This window comes from Podarcis cretensis (genome assembly GCF_951804945.1).
Source record: "Podarcis cretensis genome assembly, chromosome: 2".
Classification (NCBI taxonomy): domain Eukaryota; kingdom Metazoa; phylum Chordata; class Lepidosauria; order Squamata; family Lacertidae; genus Podarcis; species Podarcis cretensis.
Genome location: NC_137171.1, coordinates 122,882,513 through 122,902,462, shown reverse-complemented (window position 1 = coordinate 122,902,462; position 19,950 = coordinate 122,882,513). Strand labels below are relative to the sequence as shown.

General features: G+C 44.5%; 2 protein-coding genes and 1 long non-coding RNA gene across 6 annotated transcripts; 1 reads left to right on the top strand and 2 right to left on the bottom strand.

Moving 5' to 3' along the window:
• Nucleotides 1–1,077: 1,077 nt before the first annotated feature.
• On the bottom strand, nt 1,078–1,938 carry LOC307209287. The gene is made up of 2 exons (XR_013835514.1): nt 1,808–1,938; nt 1,078–1,544 (listed from the first exon to the last, which is right to left on the bottom strand). It is a non-coding gene; the product is annotated as an uncharacterized lncRNA (long non-coding RNA).
• A 295-nt stretch (nt 1,939–2,233) lies between these two features.
• Nucleotides 2,234–8,124, bottom strand: LOC307208831 (uncharacterized protein). Of its 4 annotated transcripts, none has more exons than XM_079963816.1 (3): nt 7,955–8,124; nt 4,950–5,070; nt 2,234–3,615 (listed from the first exon to the last, which is right to left on the bottom strand). In XM_079963816.1, the coding sequence occupies exons 2-3, from the start codon at nt 4,981–4,983 to the stop codon at nt 2,495–2,497; spliced, it is 1,155 nt and encodes a 384-aa protein (XP_079819942.1). In that variant the 5' UTR covers nt 4,984–5,070; nt 7,955–8,124; the 3' UTR covers nt 2,234–2,494. The 4 variants fall into 4 exon arrangements, with proteins under 4 accessions (XP_079819942.1, XP_079819944.1, XP_079819943.1 ...); XM_079963818.1 differs by having other exon boundaries at nt 4,950–5,031; XM_079963817.1 differs by lacking the exon at nt 7,955–8,124 and adding an exon at nt 6,895–6,980.
• Nucleotides 8,125–8,831: 707 nt separating this feature from the next.
• On the top strand, nt 8,832–18,880 carry LOC307208643 (uncharacterized protein). The gene is made up of 3 exons (XM_079963468.1): nt 8,832–8,916; nt 14,414–14,577; nt 16,312–18,880. Exons 2-3 carry the CDS (start codon nt 14,445–14,447, stop codon nt 17,730–17,732), a joined length of 1,554 nt encoding a protein of 517 aa, XP_079819594.1. The 5' UTR covers nt 8,832–8,916; nt 14,414–14,444; the 3' UTR covers nt 17,733–18,880.
• The last annotated feature ends 1,070 nt before the right edge of the window (nt 18,881–19,950 follow it).

The window sequence follows — 19,950 nt, the reverse complement described above, 5'->3', positions numbered from 1 at the left end:
TTTTCAACATATCCCCATACTGCAATGCCCCTTCCGATCTTCAGGAGGAGGGGGGGTTGTGGGATCACGATCCCACCCACACTCACTCTGCGAGGCTGGCGTCAGCCTCGCGGGAGACAGGGATTCACCCAATTAGCATACCCTATGGCGCCAGCCAATTGGCTGGCGGCAGGGGCGGGCCTTCCTAGGGCCACTTAAGGTCAGGGCAGCCCCTGGCTCGCCCCCTTTCTTCCCTGGAGACGACGCAGTTTCCCACCCACCCGCCCTTTAGGTTTTGCCACTGACCTTGCTATGGGCTTCGGCTGGTCGCCGCAAGGGGCCTGGTAGGAGTTTTTCCATTTGGCTAATTGGCTGGTTTTGTGAGCCACTTGGTTTTTTCGCCTACCTCGTAGCAAATCGTCACAACTCCCTCGGTTTGGGGGTAGGCATTGGCCGGGGTATTATCATGCAGATGAGGTTGGGGGGGAGGAACGCCATCACCTCCCCCAATGCTTGAAGGGTAGTTCGTTAAAGGACTCCGAGGGGCGACGCCTCGTCCGAAACCTACGGAGGCTAGGGCCTAAAGCGCGCCCCCGAGCGGTAACCCCTCGGGGAGCGCCTAGGGATATGCATCTCGGGTGGCTCCCCCTGTTGGTGTTTAACCCTTCCCAGTCAGACCGGATAGTCGGTTAGGGCCAATGCCTAAAGCCAATACCCTTCTTTCCTGTAATCAATAAAGTTGTGGCCATTTTTGCCCATTAACCTAAAACTCTGTGTCGGTTGTCTTCATTTATTCCACCTGTGGGGGGGAGGGAATAGCCACACAATGTGTGTCTGCAATGCCAAAAAAGAGGTAAGTGTGGACCATGCACATCAGGAAATAAAACCTGAGCCAGAGTCTATACTTCTCCCTTCAAGAGAAAGTACGGGGATGCTTCCTATCTCTTCAATCCAAAACTACTTGCTTTGCTTGCTCTCTGTTCCCTGAACAGATGAAGCACTAAACTAGATCCCAGGACTGCTGTGCTGGAGAAATTTAAAAGGGGTTCCTAGACTGAAGGTCTCCCGCCCAATAACCGAAAAGAAAATAATGGAGGCTCCAAATGAAAAGACAGGCCTGTATTGAACTACAAATGCACAAAGGGACAGCCTCAAAAATGAGAATGTGAAGAAGCACATCTAAAGCTATGTTCAATATACACTTCTAGATTACATACGTGATTTCATTTCACCACCAAAGGAGTCCAAGAATCGGTTGCAACCCTGAACCAAGTATCACATAGCTCTTCCGATCAGCCCTCATCATCATATCATGTCTTTGTTTGTTGAGACACTGATTTTCCTGTTCATTAAATGGCTCCCATTATCCTCTTTCATCTACCTAAATAACAATTCAAGATGAATCACAATCATCAAGTCTAGCCATGGGCCTTATCAGTGTGCCTAGACAATGATTCAAAAGAAAATGGAATCAACTAACCGATAGTTTTATGAAATTATTATTTTCACCATCATTTCTACAGCTCTCAGGGGGAAAGCTCCATTAAACTCCATGGGATCTACATCTGAGTACAGTAGTGCCCCGCAAGATGAATGCCTCGCAAAACGAAAAACGTGCAAGACGAAAGGGTTTTTCGGTTTTTGCGTTGCTTCGCTAGATGAATTTCCCTATGGGCTTGCTTCGCAAGACGAAACGTCTTGCGAGTTCTTGCAAGTTTTTTTCCTTTTTCTTTAAGCCGCTAAGCCGCTAATAGCCGTGCTTCGCAAGACGAAAAAACCGCAAGACGAAGAGACTCGCGGAACGGATTAATTTCGTCTTGCGAGGGACCACTGTAACCATGCAAGGATGGCTACATCAGCCCCAGCTCTAACTTGCAATGTGAACAGGTGACAGAGTTGCATCAGTCCTTCTGTTGCACCTCCATACAAGGTGAGAATAGCAATAACTTCTTTCAATGTGTGTTTGTAATGCCTTAAAAAGAAAAGTTTGTGTGGCCCATGCTCGTCAAGAAATAAAACTTGAGCCTCAAAAGAGTCTATGCTGCTCCCAGCAACAACAAAAAGTATTGGGATGCTTCGTATCTTGTGGGGCCTGAATCCCAAACTACCAATCAGCTTGCTCTCTTACTGTATGCACAGTTGTTTTGCTTTTAAAACTTTCCAGCAGTTTTCCATGGACTGATATTTCAAAAACCCATCTTTAATTTCCAGGATCCACACTGTTATAAATGGTGTTATCAGTAAGAAATTAATCCCCCGTCCTTTCTAAAATTTATTGTTATGGGTGGTGGGGGAGAACACTGGACCTTATGCCAGATAGTGTATGCCCCATTCTCAAGAGACAGTGTTCCCACATTTCTTTCCAGTGTGAATTATCTGGTGCTTTCTATAACTTGCATTGTAAGTAAAGCATTTGCCACACACGGTGCATTTATATGGCTTCTCCCCCGTGTGGGCTCTCTGGTGGACGACCAAAGTAGACTTGTCAGGATAACATTTCCCACACTCAGGGCACTTATGATTTCTCCCCCCCTGTATGGATTGCCCGATGTTTCACGAGGTGTGAGTTGCGTTGAAAACATTTTCCACACTCGGTGCATTTATAGGATTTCTCTCCAGTGTGGATTCTATTGTGTACCAAAGCGTTTGAGCGGAAAGCAAAACTTTTCCCACATTCCAAGCATTTGTATGGTTTCTCTCCAGTGTGGACTCTCTGGTGGTTCATCAAATCACCTTTTTCAGCAAAGCCCTTCCCACAGTCCATACATTTGTAAGGTTTTTCTCCCATGTGGACTCTTCGGTGGTGAGACACGAGGTTAGTGTTTTGAGAAAAACATTTGCCACACTCGATGCACTCGTAAGGTTTCTCCCCAGTGTGGACTTTCTGGTGGCGCCTGAGAGGATATTGTTCGGCAAACCATTTTCCACACACGGTGCACTCATAAGGTTTCTCTCCAGTGTGGGATCTCTGATGCTTCACAAGGTGAACTTTACGAGAAAAACATTTGCCACACTCTATGCACTTGTAAGGTTTCTCTCCGGTGTGGTCTTTCTGGTGGCGCCTGAAAGTAGATGGTTCAGCAAACCACTTCCCACACTCGATGCACTCGTAAGGTTTCTCTCCAGTGTGGGATCTCTGGTGGATCACAAGGAGAGCTTTTAGAGAAAAACATTTGCCACACTCCCCACATCTGTAAGGTTTCTCCCCAGTGTGCGATCTCTGGTGGATCACAAGGCGAGATTGTTGAGAAAAACAATTGCCACACTCCCCACACCCATAAGGTTTCTCTCCATTGTGGGATCTCTGGTGGATCACAAGGTTATATTTTTGGGGAAAGTATTTGCCACACTCCCTGCATTCATAAGGTTTCTCCTCAGTGTGGACTCTCTGGTGGATCATAAGGTTTTCTGAGCAGGTAAACGTCTTCCTGCACTCAGGGCATTCGTATTCCTTCTCTCCCTTGTGGATCCTCTTGTGTCTCACTAGTTGACACCGTAGAGCAAACTGTTTCTCACATTGCAGGCATTTGTGCGGTTTGTGTCCATGATGGTCTCTCTGGTGTTTGACAAGATCAAGTTTCCCAGTAAAACACTTCCCAGAAGAACTACAAATGTTCTTTTTCCCGATGCCATTTCCTGGGACAAATGGTAAACAGGAAAATGAGGCCATGAACTTTGGAAACAATGAATATTTGTGTCTTTCATCTATGGAACTCAATGCTACACAAAGATAAGAAAGGGTGTGTGTATGCAAGGGCTGGAATCACCTGACTTGTCCAACCCTCCTTTCCTGGGAACCTTTAGGGAGCTACGGCAAAAAGAACTGAGAAGTATAAAACATCTTATTTTAAGGAGGGGCGGAGCTCCCATGCACTAATGTATTGGCTTTTTTTCCAGCCAGAATTCAGTTCCAGCACCTTTCAGGTGGCTGCCATTGCCATTCTAAGAGAACAAGGGAGGTGTTCATTGTGAGCTCTAGAAAAACTGCACTTAACCGGCCTTTTGGCCAGTTTCTTGCTGACTTAAAATCTGATATATATATTAAATGAACTGTTAATCATTAGATATTTAGTGTAACTCAGGGAGATACCGTATTTTTCAGTGCATAAGACAACCCCTATTTTTAGGGACCACAAATAAAGGAAGTGGGGGGGGGGGAGATTGCCCAGAGTTGTTAAGCTATCGGGGGGGGGGGGATTCCCGACAATTGCTCATCCGCCTGACCGCCACTGCCAATTGTACGCCTCTCCGAAGCCACCAATCCCAAGCACACTCGCAGCCAGCAGCCACTAATCACCCACCGAATTGCTGCACTAGCCAATCGCCAGGAGGCGTTGCCGCAGCCACCAATTACATGCCTAACTGCTGCTGACAATCTCCTGCTTGCAACTGCCACCAATCATGTGATCTGTGTATAAGACAACCCCTTAAAAAAACACTGTCTTTTTCACAGAAAAATATGGTAACTAAATTTTTATTGTATCACGACTGCATCAGCGCAGTACTTAATTTTTTTTAAAAAAAAAATGCATGCTGCCTTAAGGACAAAATGAATTTGAGGAAAACACGATATATATGTTTGACTAGATCCAGGTGCTCTTGGACGAAACTGGTTTTCCTAGATTCATTTCAATAAGGATTTAGGTCCGGCTTGGGAACAAAAACTGCTTTTGTCACCCTGTATGATGACCTGTGTCAGGGGAGAGACAGGCACAATGTGTCCTTGTTAATTCACTCCATTATGATGATCCTTGTGGTTGCCCCCATGGTAGATAGATATGGGAAGCAACGACTCATTCCATCCACTCTACTGAAAGACCCAAAATGTGTTATTGCCGTGGGCTGTTTTTATAGCAGCTCGTCATTCTTTAAGAACTGAGTTTGCTTTTTCCTTTTCCCTGTTGTGCCATTTTTGTTATATATATATATATATATATATATATATATATATGTATGTATGTATGTATTACCTAGGCAGCTCATGTTCTCGTCGTTTTCCTCCATGACGCACCCATGCAAGGTTAGTTTTGCAGCAGCAATCCCTCCTCATCTCTGAAAAAGCCAATCAACATCTTGCAAGGTCATTGGACGCTACGAAAGAAGGAAACAGAAAGAGAGAACTTGCTGAATCCCCATATTCCCCCGAATAAACAGCTCAAAGCCAGTCGTCAGGAAGAAGGTGGAGTTTGGAGTACATTATCTTCAGATTTAAGGCCTGGAGGTGGGGGGGGTGCAGATTACTAGTGTGGGGTAGAATGGTGTCAGAGTAGTTGTAAGAGTGCTGTTAACGGGAAAATCCGAGGGCTCCCTTGGACAAAAACAAAGACACCAACCAGGATAACTTGGAGCAAAACAGCAGCCTGTAGGCTTGGCCTTTATTGATCTGTTGCAACAGGGTGCTCCCCTCACTTGCAGGAGAGAGGAAGGACCCAGAAAAATGGTGTGCAAGGCCTTATAAAGACTTTTGAAATTGCCACCCTGTAGATCAAGACCACCCCCCAGATACATCACAGAAAGGAGGGGTTGAGGGAGGAGTTGTGGTGGTAACCTGAGTGTCCTGTCACCTGGCTGGTTCCCCCTTTCCCCCCTCCCCATGAGTACTTTCCAGGTGACAGAGGGGCGTTTGCAGTTTCCTGCCCCCAGAGGGAAGAGCTGATTATTGTCCTTTGTTCCACTCCATGCTGAATCCACTCCCATATGCAAGTTCTTTGTGATCTTGATGGTCTTCTGTCTAGGTCCATCAGGGTTGGCATAGCAACTGGGCAGGGCTCCTGTGGATGTGCTGGTATGCTCAAGGGATTATGGCTGGCCTGTATCAAACCTTCCCCATTTTGTAGTCCTTCCTTCATGGAGTAAAATAAAAGTGGAACAGTGCAAATCCGATGTATGGTTGATTTTCTATGAATTTATAACAGAAGCGTAGCGTATGTAGTGTGTGAGTGTGAGTGAAGTTTGTACAAACTGAATGACGGGGGGGGGGGTGTTCCTGCGACAGTGCTAGACTAAATCCACTCTCTCTCAGCCTAACGGTACGCCACAGGAACATTGTGAGGAAGAAATGTGAAGAGGGAGAACCATGTATCACACCTTGAATTCCTTGGAGGGAAAAATAGGATCATAAATGCAATAAAGTACATAAATAATAATAATTAGTTGTTGTTATTATTCTTATTATTATACCCCACCCATCTGGCTGGATTTCCCCAGCCACACTGGATACCTTACAATATATAAACAATGTTATAAACAATATAACAAAAACAGCAAACGTTACAAACCTCCTGATAAAGGGCTGCCTTCAGATGTCTTCTAAAAGCTACGCACAGCCAATCAGAAGCCGCGCTTTGCTTTCCGAATGTTTTGGAAGTCAAACGGACTTCCGGAATGGATTCCGTTCGACTTCCAAGGTACAACCGTAGTTGCATTGAGTTATTTCAACCGCTTTTGTTTGATTTGCTCATTGCAAACAGCTGAAAGTCTGTAAACCTTGATAATAAACCTGATTTGCAATGGGGATTGAATAATTTCGATTGCAAGTGTATATAAAATTATTTGGAGAGGCCCAAAGGAGCTTTCTTAAAAATATGGGCAATGCACACTTCTGCAAAATCACACAATCAATAAAGAGAAAAGTGGGGCCCTTTGCACCCTGCAAAATATTTTTCTGTATAGAATTATTACTGTAATTCATGTCATTGTCATACTGATTTATATATTTTAAAAAGAAAAAAAATCTCAGAGCGGTTTGCAACACATTAAGTTCAGAATAAAAGATTACTGGGTAAAGTAATACTGTATATAAAATACACATTCAAAGCAACGTATATTATCTTAAAAATTTTCAAAGGAAACATTGCAAAGGCGGTCAAATGCAGACTGCACATTTGACGCAGCAAAGTTAAACAAAACCATTACCTTAAACATTTCAAAAAGTTTGCTAGATCAGAAAAAGCAGAACGCCTTGCAGGTCGCCACCATTCACTTCCTGCCTCTACTACCTTTTGTTGTTGTTGTTGTTTAGTCGTGTCTGACTCTTCGTGACCCCCTGGACCAGAGCACGCCAGGCACTTCTGTCCTCCACTGCCTCCTGCAGTTTGATCAAACTCATGCTGGTAGCTTCAAGAACACCATCCAACCATCTCATCCTGTCATCCCCTTCTCCTTGTGCCCTCCATCTTTCCCAACATCAGGGTCTTTTCTTCTCATGAGGTGGCCAAAGTATTGGAGCCTCAGCTTCACGATCTGTTCTTCCAGTGAGCACTCAGGGCTGATTTCCTTAAGAATGGAGAGGTTTGATCTTCTTGCAGTCCATGGGACTCTCAAGAGTCTCCTCCAGCACCAGAATTCAAAAGCATCAATTTTTCGGCGATCAGCCTTCTTTATGGTCCAGCTCTCACTTCCATACATCACTACTGGGAAAACCATAGCTTTTACTATACGGACTTTTGTTGGCAAGGAGATGTCTCTACTTTTTAAGATGCTGTCTAGGTTTGTCATCACTTTTCTCCCAAGAAGCAGGCGTCTTTTAATTTCATGACTGCTGTCACCATCTGCAGTGATCATGGAGCCCAAGAAAGTAAAATCTCTCACTGCCTCCATTTCTTCCCCTTCTATTTGCCAGGAGGTGATGAGACCAGTGGCCATGATCTTGGTTTTTTTGATGTTGAGCTTCAGACCATATTTTGCGCTCTCCTCTCTTTCACCCTCAATAAGAGGCAAATCTCCCTCCGTCGAGCCCCACCTCCCTACATAATTGATAATTCGTAAAGACCCTATCCTTTCTCTCGGTCGCCTTCCAGGAGCACAAAGTGGGGCTGCAAGGCCCCTTCCCCTTCATTGCGGCTGCAAAATCATGCAAGAGAGAAGCGAAAGCAAGAACTCAGATCACTCGAGAAGGGGCTCCGCGTCTTCATGATCCAAGGTCAACGCACCCCCCCCCAGAAATAAAGGGGGTCCCTCCTGATCCCACCCTTACCAGCTTTTGCAAAGTGGACACCGCAGGCTTTTGCGCGCCGACCACGCTGCAAACCTTGCAAATCCTTCCTGCCCATCCAACAGAGGCAGCCGACCTGCCGCATTGCAGCTGCAAGAGAGCTGGAAGATAAAGAGCTGCTGGGAATTGTAGTCTCTTGTTGCTTAAAAAAAAAAAGAGAGAGAGAGAAATATTGTAAAATTAATGAGTGATAGAAAAATGTTGGAATGAAATTTTATGGCCTTAGTAGAAATGCTATAAGTTTATAAGTGCTATAATAAGTGTTTATAATGCTATAAGTGCTATAAGTTTAAATAAGTATATTAGGTTTAAAGTTTAAATAAGTATATTAAAGTTAAGTTTAAATAAGTATATTAAAGTTAAGTTTAAAAAAGGATATTAATTTTAATGGAAATAAGATTAAAAATATGTTAAGACATTTATATGATAGAAAATAGAGAAAGATGGAAAGGAATTGCTGAAACAATTAATGGAAGGGGAATACAAAGAGGGAGGTGAGAGGAGGTCGATGAAACAAGGGAATGAAAGATAGAATATGGAAAAGGTTGATATGTTTTTAAATTGTTTTTGTTTTGTTTTGTTTATTGTGTTAAGGTTGTGTTTTGTATTGTTTATATATTGTATTGTATTGTTTTTTTTTCTTTTTCTTCCTCTTCTTTCTTTTTTGTAAGTTTTAAAAGTAATAAATATATTTTTTTTTAAAAAAAAAAAGAGGTTTCTGGGAAGTTGTAGCCTGTTCCCTTCTTGCCGGATCTGCTGCGTCGTCTGCGCGCAAAAACCTCCCGAAGAAAGCGAGTGAGTGGCGAGATCAGAAGGGGCGAGGCCACGTAAGGGTTAAGGAGAGCGAGAGAGCCCGGTTGCCTAGAGCGGCCTGGGAAAGGCCCCTCTCTCCGTCCTTCCGACTCGCCTCCTCTTTCCGCTTGTCTTGGGAGGCCTCTGGGGCGGTGAGTCCTTTGGGCGAAGGGGAGGCTGTGGGGCGGCGGGGGGTGGGGTGCAGAGGAGGCTGTTGGGGGGCTGAGAGATGAATGGGAGGATCCCCCGCCCACCCATGACCCCGGGGGAGGGAGTAGGGGGTTGTTTGGGGGGCTCGGAAGTGGGCGCCCCTTGAGAAGGAGGGGCTAGAATGATTCCAGTGTTTCCCAACCTTGGGCCTCCAGCTGCTTTTGGACTACAACTCCCATCATCCCTGACTAGCAAGACCAGTGGCAAGGGATGATGGGAATTGTAGTCCAAAAGCAGCTGGAGGCACAAGTTTGGGAAACACTGGTCTAGATCAGTGTTTCCCAACCTTGGGTCTCCAGCTGTTTTTGGACTACAACTCCCATCATCCCTGACTAGCAAGACCAGTGGCAAGGGATGATGGGAATTGTAGTCCAAAAACAGCTGGAGGCACAAGTTTGGGAAACACTGGTCTAGATCAGTGTTTCCCAACCTTGGGTCTCCAGCTGTTTTTGGACTACAACTCCCATCATCCCTGACTAGCAAGACCAGTGGCAAGGGATGATGGGAATTGTAGTCCAAAAACAGCTGGAGGCACAAGGTTGGGAAACACTGGTCTAGAAATAGATCAGTGTTTCCCAACCTTGGGTCTCCAGCTGTTTTTGGACTACAACTCCCATCATCCCTGACTAGCAAGACCAGTGGCAAGGGATGATGGGAATTGTAGTCCAAAAACAGCTGGAGGCCCAAGGTTGGGAAACACTGGTCTAGATCAGTGTTTCCCAACCTTGGGTCTCCAGCTGTTTTTGGACTACAACTCCCATCATCCCTGACTAGCAAGACCAGTGGCAAGGGATGATGGGAATTGTAGTCCAAAAACAGCTGGAGGCACAAGTTTGGGAAACACTGGTCTAGATCAGTGTTTCCCAACCTTGGGTCTCCAGCTGTTTTTGGACTACAACTCCCATCATCCCTGACTAGCAAGACCAGTGGCAAGGGATGATGGGAATTGTAGTCCAAAAACAGCTGGAGGCACAAGTTTGGGAAACACTGGTCTAGATGACCCTCGGGGTCCCTTCCCGCTCCACAGTTCGGGGGGGTGGAGCATAGGAGCCAAATCCATGGGGCCCGGGAGGGGTTTGGCCACCACAATGAAACACTTGGGGGGGGGGGTTGTGTCACGTGATCAGATATGTGGGGCGGGGCTTGAGAGAAGGGGCTCTAGGGGTCCCTTCCAGCTCCACAGTTCTCTGGTTCTGGGGGGTGGAGCATTGGAGCCAAATCCATGGGGCCGTGAGGGCTTTGGCTACCACAATAAAACACTTGAGGGGGCTTTTGTGTTTGTGCATATGTGTGTGTGTATACACACATGCATACACACTGTGTCACATGCTCAGTTATGTGGGGCAGGGCTTGAGAGAATAGGCTCTAGGGGTCCCTTCCAGCTCCACAGTTCTCTGGTTCTGGGGGGTGGAGCATTGGGGCCAAATCCATGGGGCCGTGAGGGCTTTGGCTACCACAATAAAACACTTGAGGGGGCTTTTGTGTTTGTGTATATATGTGTGTGTGTATACACACATGCATACACACAGTGTCACGCGCTCAGTTATGTGGGGCGGGGCTTGAGAGAAAGGGCTCCATCTTGGAGGAGGAAATCTCCGGAGGGGGTGCCTTGGTTTCTCCCTCCTGCCCAGGAGTCTCCTTAAAGTCACAACCAAAAACGGGGGGAAGGGGGGCGTCCCAATTCCCTTTCTCCCCGTTCCTACGCGGAAACTGCATCTCCCTCTAGGACTGGGGCTCCCAAGGTTGGATGCTTCATGACACCAAAGTATTTTTTTATATATATAAATATTTATTGAAATTTTTTAAATACAAAATGCAAAAATGATAAACAATATAACATGAATCATAACACATTTTTCAAAACTTCTTTGGACTCCCTCACGTCTCCCACTCCCACTTACATCATTATGACCTTTTTCCAGCAATTTATCATCTTGTTTACATTCTTAAATCTCGTTCAATTAATTTAATCTAATAATTCTCCAAAAATTTTTATATTTTCCTCAATCTCACTTATCGTCAAATTCAAATCTAATTCAATGGTAGGCAGTTATTTATGATCTAGCATCCTTCTTAGCCTTCTGCCAAATTACAATACTTTTGTAAATAAATCTTGAATTTCTTCCAGTCTTCTTCAACCCTCTCTTCTCCCAGGTCTCGAATTCTGCCAGTCATCTCGGCCAGTTGCATATAGTCCATCAGCTGCATCTGCCACTCGCTTCATGACACCAAAGTAGACCATTGGTCCATCTGGGTCAGTGTTGCTGACTCTTGACTGGCACCAATGTTTCTTTGGGGTTTCGCAGGCAGGGAGTTCCTCTCCTCCCTAACTGCCTGGGGATTGATGCTGGGGATTTTAGGCATGCAAAGAAGCTTCCTACCTAAATCTGTTTGGTCACCCTGAGAACAGTAGATAGATAAATAAATTTATTGTCATTGTCCGTATATACACAGTATACACAACAACGAAAATCAAACACCCAAGACCGGATTCACATACACATTTGCACGTATCTCCAACACTCTCATCCTATTCAGGAGGACTAGGTGGGTCCTTGGCCTGATCCAGGAGGACTCTGGTGATGTTCTTTTTTTTAATTATTTGCTTTTTATTGAGTTTTCCACAAACAAACAAAAAGAATAAGACAATCTTTTACAGTCAACATTTTAAGTCATCTTATTTACACTGCATATCCTCACGCCTCAACTTCCTTCCTTCCTTCCCTGCTTCGGTTTTCTTGGAAGCATATCCCCTCCTGTAGATTCTTATTCTCCTATACACATCACAGGAATTATGTTAACCCTGCCGTAGTTTTTAGGCTTCTGCAGTTTATTCTTATATATGCCACAAATTTACCCCATTCTTCATCGAACTTTGTCCCTTTTTGGTCTCTTATTCTATATGTCATTTTAGCTAATTCTGTATATTCAAAAAATTTAGCCTGCCATTCCATTACCGTGGGAGTCTCTTGTAGTTTCCATTTTTGAGCTACAAGTATTCTAGCTGCTGCAGTAGCATATTGAAATAGTTTATGGGCTTCCTTTTTTACTTCCTACCCTATTATCCCTAATAAAAAGATTTCAGGTTTTTTAGGAAACGTTTACTTGAAAAGTTTTTTTAAATTCATTATATATTAAGTCCCAAAATTTTTTCATCTTTTCGCACTCCCACCACATATGATGGAGATATGATCTTTGGATTTGCATTTCTGGTGATGTTCTTAAGAGTTGCTCCCCCTTCTCCTAAATGGGTGGGGGGAGAAGGAGGGAGGGAGACTGCATTGCCAGAGTTCCAAGATGGCAGAGAGAAAAGGTAGACTGGAAAGGAAATGAGTGTTTTTTAATGGGGAAGTGAAGAAGTTTCTTTTTCATGCATGACTGTAGCACCCTGCTTGTGGTTAACGCTTAGCTGGAATGAAATATTCAACGCAGCAATAGAGAAATTAAAATAATAATTTATTTGTCAGACAAATAAATATGAGGCACAGTGGTATATGGTTACCAAGCTCTGGCCTGCCCTCCTGCCATTCTGGCCAGCACTTATATTTCCTTAATCCAGCCCCCTTGCTCCTCCTGTGGCTGCCTCTGTCCAATCAGCCTGGTTGAAATTCCTATTGGCTGTTTGCTAGAACCAATCACAAAAGATACACCCATTTCCTCTTGTCCTTTTATGGGAAACAAAAAGCTATATATTCTTCTATCTATAAATGACAAATAAGTAGTAATATATCTTACATGTGTCTCAACAAGGAACCTTAATTACCAGCTCACCTCACCCTATTGCCCTCCAAAACAAATGGTTTAATCTCAAATTTTTATCTTAAACAGATGTCAAGGATCATCATTGAAAGATCTCCTTCTCTTGAAGGTCTCTAAACAAAAGCTTGACAACCATATGTGCTCTAATGATGTTTCCTGCTTGGCAAGGGGGGCTGGGCTGGTGGCTGATGGCCCCTGTGATCTCTTCCAACTATATGAAATAAGAATCTAGCATAAGGATGTAACATTTCTTAGCTTCTAATTCCTTTGCATCATTACATTTAAGCCAATATATTTAATACATAACATAAATAACCTTTTAAAAGGAAAAGAAATCTTAAAAGGATCTCAGTTTAAGAAAGAAACAACTTTAGAAAAAGACTTCCCAAAATACTCTCTTCCTTTCTGCCAGCTAGATGCTTTTCCATTGCTCTTGACCTTTGAACCTTAGGAAAATATGGCTCAAGTTGAATGGGAGGCACATGGTTTTATTTTACTATTTACCCACTCTTAATTATGTTTTTCTCTGCTTTTTTATCTTCTGTAATATGTAGGGTCAGTGTAACCTTGGCTGTCAGCCTGTAATTCCCTTTTTACGACTTTGAGAATTGTTTTCTGCTATAAATCAGGGGGCCCCCTTGTCCAGGAGAATAAACATCTTGCCAAGGTTCTTAGGCAGCTGCTCTTCTGCCTGGCATGAACATTTGAAGATCTTTAAGCTCATTTTAAAATACAGGCCCTGATCAAAATATAAGCTTGATAAAAATGCAGGCTTATGATTAGATGCCTCATGACTTTGCTGGGTTCAGGAGAAACTCACCCTTATTTTCCTGTAGGAGGGGTTGCTGGGGTTCCACTTAGGGAGGGAAATCTCTGCAAGGGTCTGGGGCTGCCTTGGCTTCATCCCCCTCCCAGAACATCACAACTTGTTTAAACTGTGGGCTCTGCATGATAGTTTAAAAGAGGCTGGATCTGCAATCCAGAAATCATCATCATCACTATCGGAGGCTGGGAGAGGTGTGCTGATTTCCAAGGGACTGTAGGTGAAGAAGGAGAAATGGATGGGTGGAGGCTGGAAGGGAAAGCGGCCCCCCAAGTAAGCAGAAAAGTCAAGAAAGCCCTGGCTGGAGGAAGGGAGGGGAGCAGTCTTCTCCAAAGTCTCTCACCTGGTGCATGTTTTGGGTGCCCAAAGAGGAGGAATATGCAGAGCAGCCCTGTGCAGATTTACTCACAAGCAAGCCTTGGCGGGGAGAGCACAGATTGAATTGGTATCATCACCACAGAAACTTTAAAAATGGGGCTCTTGTTGGGACGGGGGTTCCCCATTTGGAGAGTCTGTGTGGTTAAGAGTGGTAGTCTCGTAATCTGGTGAACCGGGTTTGTGTCCCCGCTCCTCCACAAGCAGCTGCTGGGTGACCTTGGGCTAGTCACACTTCTCTAAAGTCTCTCAGCTTCACTCACCTCACAGAGTGTTTGTTGTGGGGGAGGAAGGGAAAGGAGAATGTTGGCCGCTTTGAGACTCCTTCGGGTAGTGATAAAGCAGGATATCAAGTCCAAACTCTTCCTCCTCCTCTTCTTCTCCTTCTCCCCCTTCTCCTTCTCCAGAGGCTGCAGAATATTTTGGGCAGGAGAATCCCTGCAGGGCCTCTGAGGCTCCCTTTGCTTCTTCCTCCCTCCCAGAAACCTGCATCTTCTGAGCTCCTCAGGAAGGATGAAAGCAGCTGAACCTGCCAACCTAGCAAGGATGGAAGGAGGAAGATGGGCAGATGACCTTGTCAGACTGTCTCCTGCATCCCTCCCCAAAACCTCTGGGCATTTTCTCCCAGGGCCCTCAGAGACATCTGGTGAGTTCCAGGGCAATGGAGATGGGAACATAGATGGGTCAATAGATGGGGAAGAGGAAAACCTTTCCCCAGGCTTTTGAATTTTAGGTGCTATTTCCACTGCAGGGGATTGCACAAGAGGGCCTGCAGGGTCTCTTCCAAATTTACATAGAATTGCTCATATACTCCCCTTCATCTAAGCTTCACTGCACAGCTTGCAATATAAAAACAGAAAACCTGGCTTGCCAGTAGTACATGTCTCAGGGCTTTAGTAGACCACAAACTTAACATGGTCAAGGGTCAGGAAACCAAGCCTTATGAGGAATGGCTGAGGAAGCTGGGTATGTTTAGTCTGGATAAAAGGAGACTGAGAAGAGATATGCCATCTTCAGAGATCTATCTTCACATATCTAAAGTGCTGTCATGTGAAGATGGAGCAAGCTTGTTGTCTTCATTTCTGGAGAGTAGGACCTGAAGCAATGGATTCAGATTACAAGAAATGTGAATCCAATTACTGTGGTGCCCCGCAAGACGAACGCCTCGCAAGATGGAAAACCCACTAGACGAAAGAGTTTTCCGTTTTGGAGGTGCTTCGCAAAACAAATTTCCTATGGGCTTGCTTCGCAAGACGAAAATGTATTGCGAGTTCCTGCAGTCCCCCCCCCTTTTCCCCCCCTTTTTCCCAAGCCGCTAAGCCGCTTAACAGCTGATCCGCTAAGCCGCTTATCAGCTGATCCACTAAACCGCTTAACAGCTGATCCGCTAAGCCGCTTATCAGCTGATCCGCTAAGCCGCTTATCAGCTGATCCGCTAAGCCTGCTAAGCCGCTAATAGCGCTAATCCGCTAATGGGCTTGCTTCGCAAGACGAAAAAACCGCAAGACGAAGAGACTCGTGGAACGGATTCTTTTCGTCTTGCGAGGCACCACTGTAAACGTCGGAAAGAATTTTCTGATGGTAAAAGTTGTTTGACAGTAGACACCCTCTGAAGGTGGTGGACTCTCCTTCCTCGGAGGTTTTTAAGCAGAGGTTGAATGCAAAGTCGAGATTGCTGCACTGCAGAAGATTGGACAAGATGACCCTTGTGGTCTCTTCCAAGTGTACATAGAATTGTTCATATACCACCCTTCATCTAAGCATCACAGAAAATGGAAAAATACAAAACATTGTAACAACCGAAACAGAACCCCTGCCCCAATTTAAAGAGACGATTTAATTAGGCAAAGGCCTGGGAAAAGAGGAAAGTTTTTATTTGCTGCCTAAAAAGGAACACCTGGCATTATAATAATTTGACATTATTATAGCTGCATTCCTAAAAAAAATCGGAAAAGGGAGAACGTAAGATATATTGAAATAAGAGGTGCTATTTTCACTAGATGTGCAGGCCCGTCTCTACCTGGTGGTGCAACTGGCGCGGCTCACCAGGCTGGCACCATGGTCTCAAGGGTGACAGCCTGAGTGTCCGGGGAGGAGAGTTGGAGTCCAGCCGGGAGAGTCCACCGTGCTCGGACGGGCTCTTCTGCTGTGGGCTTTGCCGAGCGAGGAAAACTGAGATAGAACGGGGAAGGAGGTGCTCGTGGAAAGAAGTTTTCATTTGCTTCCCATATTGTAACACCTGGCATTACTATATTTTGGCATTATGTTAGGTGTATTCTTAAAAAATTGGAACATGAAAAGGGAGAACATAAGAGAAATAAGAGGTGCTATTTTTGCCAGATGCCTTGGAAGCCTAACTGGATTTTCTTTCCTCCCCAAGCAGCTGATGGAAACAATAGTCAGAATACCAAGAATTCACCTGGAATTTCATTGAAGAAATCATTTAAATGTATGGTGTGCGGAAAGTGCTTCATCCAGAAGACAAAGTTTACTTTACACCAGCGAACTCACACAGGGGAGAAACCATATGAATGTGCGGAGTGTGGAAAGTTGTTCAGCCGGAAGGAAAACCTTACTTTACACCAGCGAACTCACACAGGGGAGAAGCCATTTCAGTGTATGGAGTGCGGAAAGACATTTGCTGATTCTGCAAGCCATGCAAGACATCAACGGATTCACACAGGAGAAAAACCATTTAAATGTTTGGAGTGTGGAAAAACATTTGCTAATTCTGGAAGCCGTAGAACGCATCAACGGATTCACACAGGAGAAAAACCATTTAAATGTATGGAGTGCGGAAAGTGCTTCAGTGTAAGTGGAAACTTTGCAAAACACCAACTCACTCACACAGGGGAGAAACCTTTTAAATGTTTGGAGTGCGGAAAGTGCTTCATTGATCGTGCATTCTTTAGTTCACATCAAAGAATTCACACAGGGGAGAAGCCATTCAAATGTATGGAGTGCGGAAAATGTTTCAGGTGGAAGCAACGCCTTACTACACACCAGCGAACTCACACAGTGGAGAAACCATATGAATGTATGGAGTGTGGAAAGTGTTTCAGGTTGAAGCAATACCTTACTACACACCAGCGAAGTCACACAGGGGAGAAACCCTATGAATGTATGGAGTGTGGAAAGACTTTCGCAGATAGTGGAACCCGTGCAAAACACAAACGAACTCACACAGGGGAGAAGCTATTTGAATGTATGGAGTGCGGAAAATGTTTCAGGTGGAAGCAACGCCTTACTACACACCAGCGAATTCACACAGGGGAGAAACCATATGAATGTATGGAGTGTGGAAAATGTTTCAGGTGGAAGCAAGACCTTACTACACACCAGCGAATTCACACAGGGGAGAAGCCATTTAAATGCATGGAGTGTGGAAAGACTTTCGCAGATAGTGGATCTTATGCCAAACATCTACGAATTCACACAGGGGAGAAGCCATTTAAGTGTATGGAGTGTGGGAAGACTTCCTCAGATAGTGTATCCCATACACAACATCTACGAATTCACACAGGAGAAAAACCATTTAAATGTAATGAGTGTGGAAGGTGCTTCAATCAAGGTGGAAACCTTAAAAAACACCTACAAATTCACACAAGGGATAAACCATTTAAATGTATGGAGTGCGGGAAGACGTCCGCAGATAAAGGATCCCACATAAATCATCTACGAATTCACACAGGAGAAAAACCATTTACATGTATGGAGTGCGGAAACTGCTTCAGTCACAGTGGAAACCTTAAAAACCATCTACAAATTCACACAGGGGAGAAATCATTTAAATGTATGTAGTGTGGGAAGATCTTCAGTCAAAGAGGAAGACTTAGAAAACATCAACAAACTCACACAGGATGAAAAAGCATTTAAATGTGTGCAGTGATTCACCTAGTAATCACACCTTTGCCATTGCTTTTTCCGCTGCCACCACCCCGTCAGTTGTTAACATAAACAAATATTCAAGTTTATTTTTAAATGCAGGAACAAGCTTATGGTTTCAGTTATTTTTTCTCTTGTCAGTTTCTTATTCTTAGTTTCTAACAAGTCCAACCTGATTATTCCAACTATCTATCTGACTCCACCTAACAATTCCTCTCACTCTCTCACAATACAACTCTACCAACCCACACCTAGTCCTCCCTCTTCCTTCTTCAGCTCCCAAACCTCAACCCAACTGAACTCAACTCTCAATTCCCAAACCTCAACTGACTTTCAAAACCTCCCACTCTAACTTTTACTCCCCTCTTGCATTCTCACTGGCCAATCACATACCCATTTTAACCCTTTTAACACCACAGGGGGGTTCCATGAGAGCACCTATCCTCAAGCAAGGCTGTATTTTAACCGAGCCCCCAAATCTGGTGCTTCTGTGCAGGATCGGGATCCTCTCAACACTTGGTCTGGTTTTTCCTTGGCAGGAATGCCAGTCGGGATTCAGGCCTCGTCATGGGACAGAAACTGCCTTGGTCACGCTGGTCGATGATCTCCAGTGGACTAGGGACAAAGGTGAGAGCTGTTTCCTAGTTCTGCTGGATCTCTCGAGGATCTCAGATTCCCATAATCTTTATTTGGCTTTTTTCCAGAAGAGGAAAAAATTCTTTGCATGCATCCCAACCCCAAAGAAATGAAACCACTGAAAATTCAGTTTCTCACAGTTTATTATTAAGGAGTGATTTCTTTCCTTATTTATGTGGGAAAACAAGAAATGCATTACAATGCTAGTTTTAAGGAACAACATTCACGTCACAGATCTTTTTTTCATTTTCCTTTCTCCTCTTGTAATGAGGCTGCATTTTAATATTTTAATGTTTCAGTATTTTAATGTTGTATTTTAATTCTTGTTTTTAAGTTGTATTCGTTCAACTTGTTTTTATTATTGCTTGTTAGCTGCCCTGAGCCCAGCCTTGGCTGGGGAGGGTGGAGTATAAATATTATTATTATTATTATGATTGTCTGTTGAATTTATTGCTAGTACAAATGGTCAGCAGGATGGGGTGGTGTTGGTGCTAATCTAACCTCCAATCACAGGTAAAGATGACAGGAACTCAGGCAAATGTACTCAGATCAGGCCTCAACGTATCATTTGGTGAATAATCATGCAGCCCAGTAGCTTAGCATCGGAGGCCAAGATAGAAAAGACTTGCACAGTTACCATGTACTTCCCCTTGGTGCTCAGGTAGGTGGGAACAAAGGACACCCAAACACTGCAGAAGACCAGCATGCTGAAGGTGATCAGCTTGGCTTCATTGAAGGCCCCAGGCAGCTTCCTGGCTAGGAAAGCCACCGTGAAGCAGATAGCAGCCAGGAAGCCCATGTACCCAAGGGCACCATAGAACATGGCCACAAACCCTTCTTGGCACTGCAGGGTGATTAGTCCAGGCAAGGTTTTTTGTCGTCAAAATACACTGCAGACATCTGATCTCCCTGGAGACCAAGAGATGTGATGATAAACTGCTCTGCCTCCTTTCTTTTAGCAAATGTTTTGTGCCACTGGGGAAGTGGTAATTGATTTGTTTTGGATGTTGTATGTGATGCCAATAAAAGGTTTGAGAATGATGATGATGATATCAGACTCTGGGAATGAGGAAGAAATTGCCTGCCATATGGTGCAGATGACAACTTGGACACTGGGACGGGAAATGACCATGGAGTTGGCCAGACTCATAGCTCTCTGGAGTATAAACTACAGTATCCAGGTTTATTTGAGGGAAGCCGTGACTCTTAGAGAGATTTAGATGTGCTTGCAATGTATTCAGTGGATATTTTTCTCCTGCTATAGCCTTCTCAAGCAATGGGGGACCATTGGGTAAGCATCACAGGACAAACTAATGCAGAATGCACCTTCCCCCTAATACTGTGTCAAGAACATGTTGCAGAATAGGCCCTCAATAAAACACCAGTCTGAAGGTGTTCATTAAATGAAGGTAGAGGTGGGCACGCTTGTTCTTTTTGCTCATCTAGAGCTGTGTTATCCAAGGCAGCTATGTAGGTCTAAAAGGGCAGTGCAAGGCAG

What these genes read in the sequence shown, in the direction of transcription:
- LOC307208831 (XM_079963816.1), bottom strand. Translation starts at nt 4,983, where the DNA reads ATGGAGGAAAACGACGAGAACATGAGCTGCCTAG. An exon ending in CGAGAACATGAGCTGCCTAG is followed by an intron (nt 3,616 to 4,949) that starts GTAATACATACA and finishes CATTTGTCCCAG; the next exon opens with GAAATGGCATCGGGAAAAAG.
- LOC307208643 (XM_079963468.1), top strand. Translation starts at nt 14,445, where the DNA reads ATGAAAGCAGCTGAACCTGCCAACCTAGCAAGGATGGAAGGAGGAAGA. An exon ending in AGGGCCCTCAGAGACATCTG is followed by an intron (nt 14,578 to 16,311) that starts GTGAGTTCCAGG and finishes TTCCTCCCCAAG; the next exon opens with CAGCTGATGGAAACAATAGT.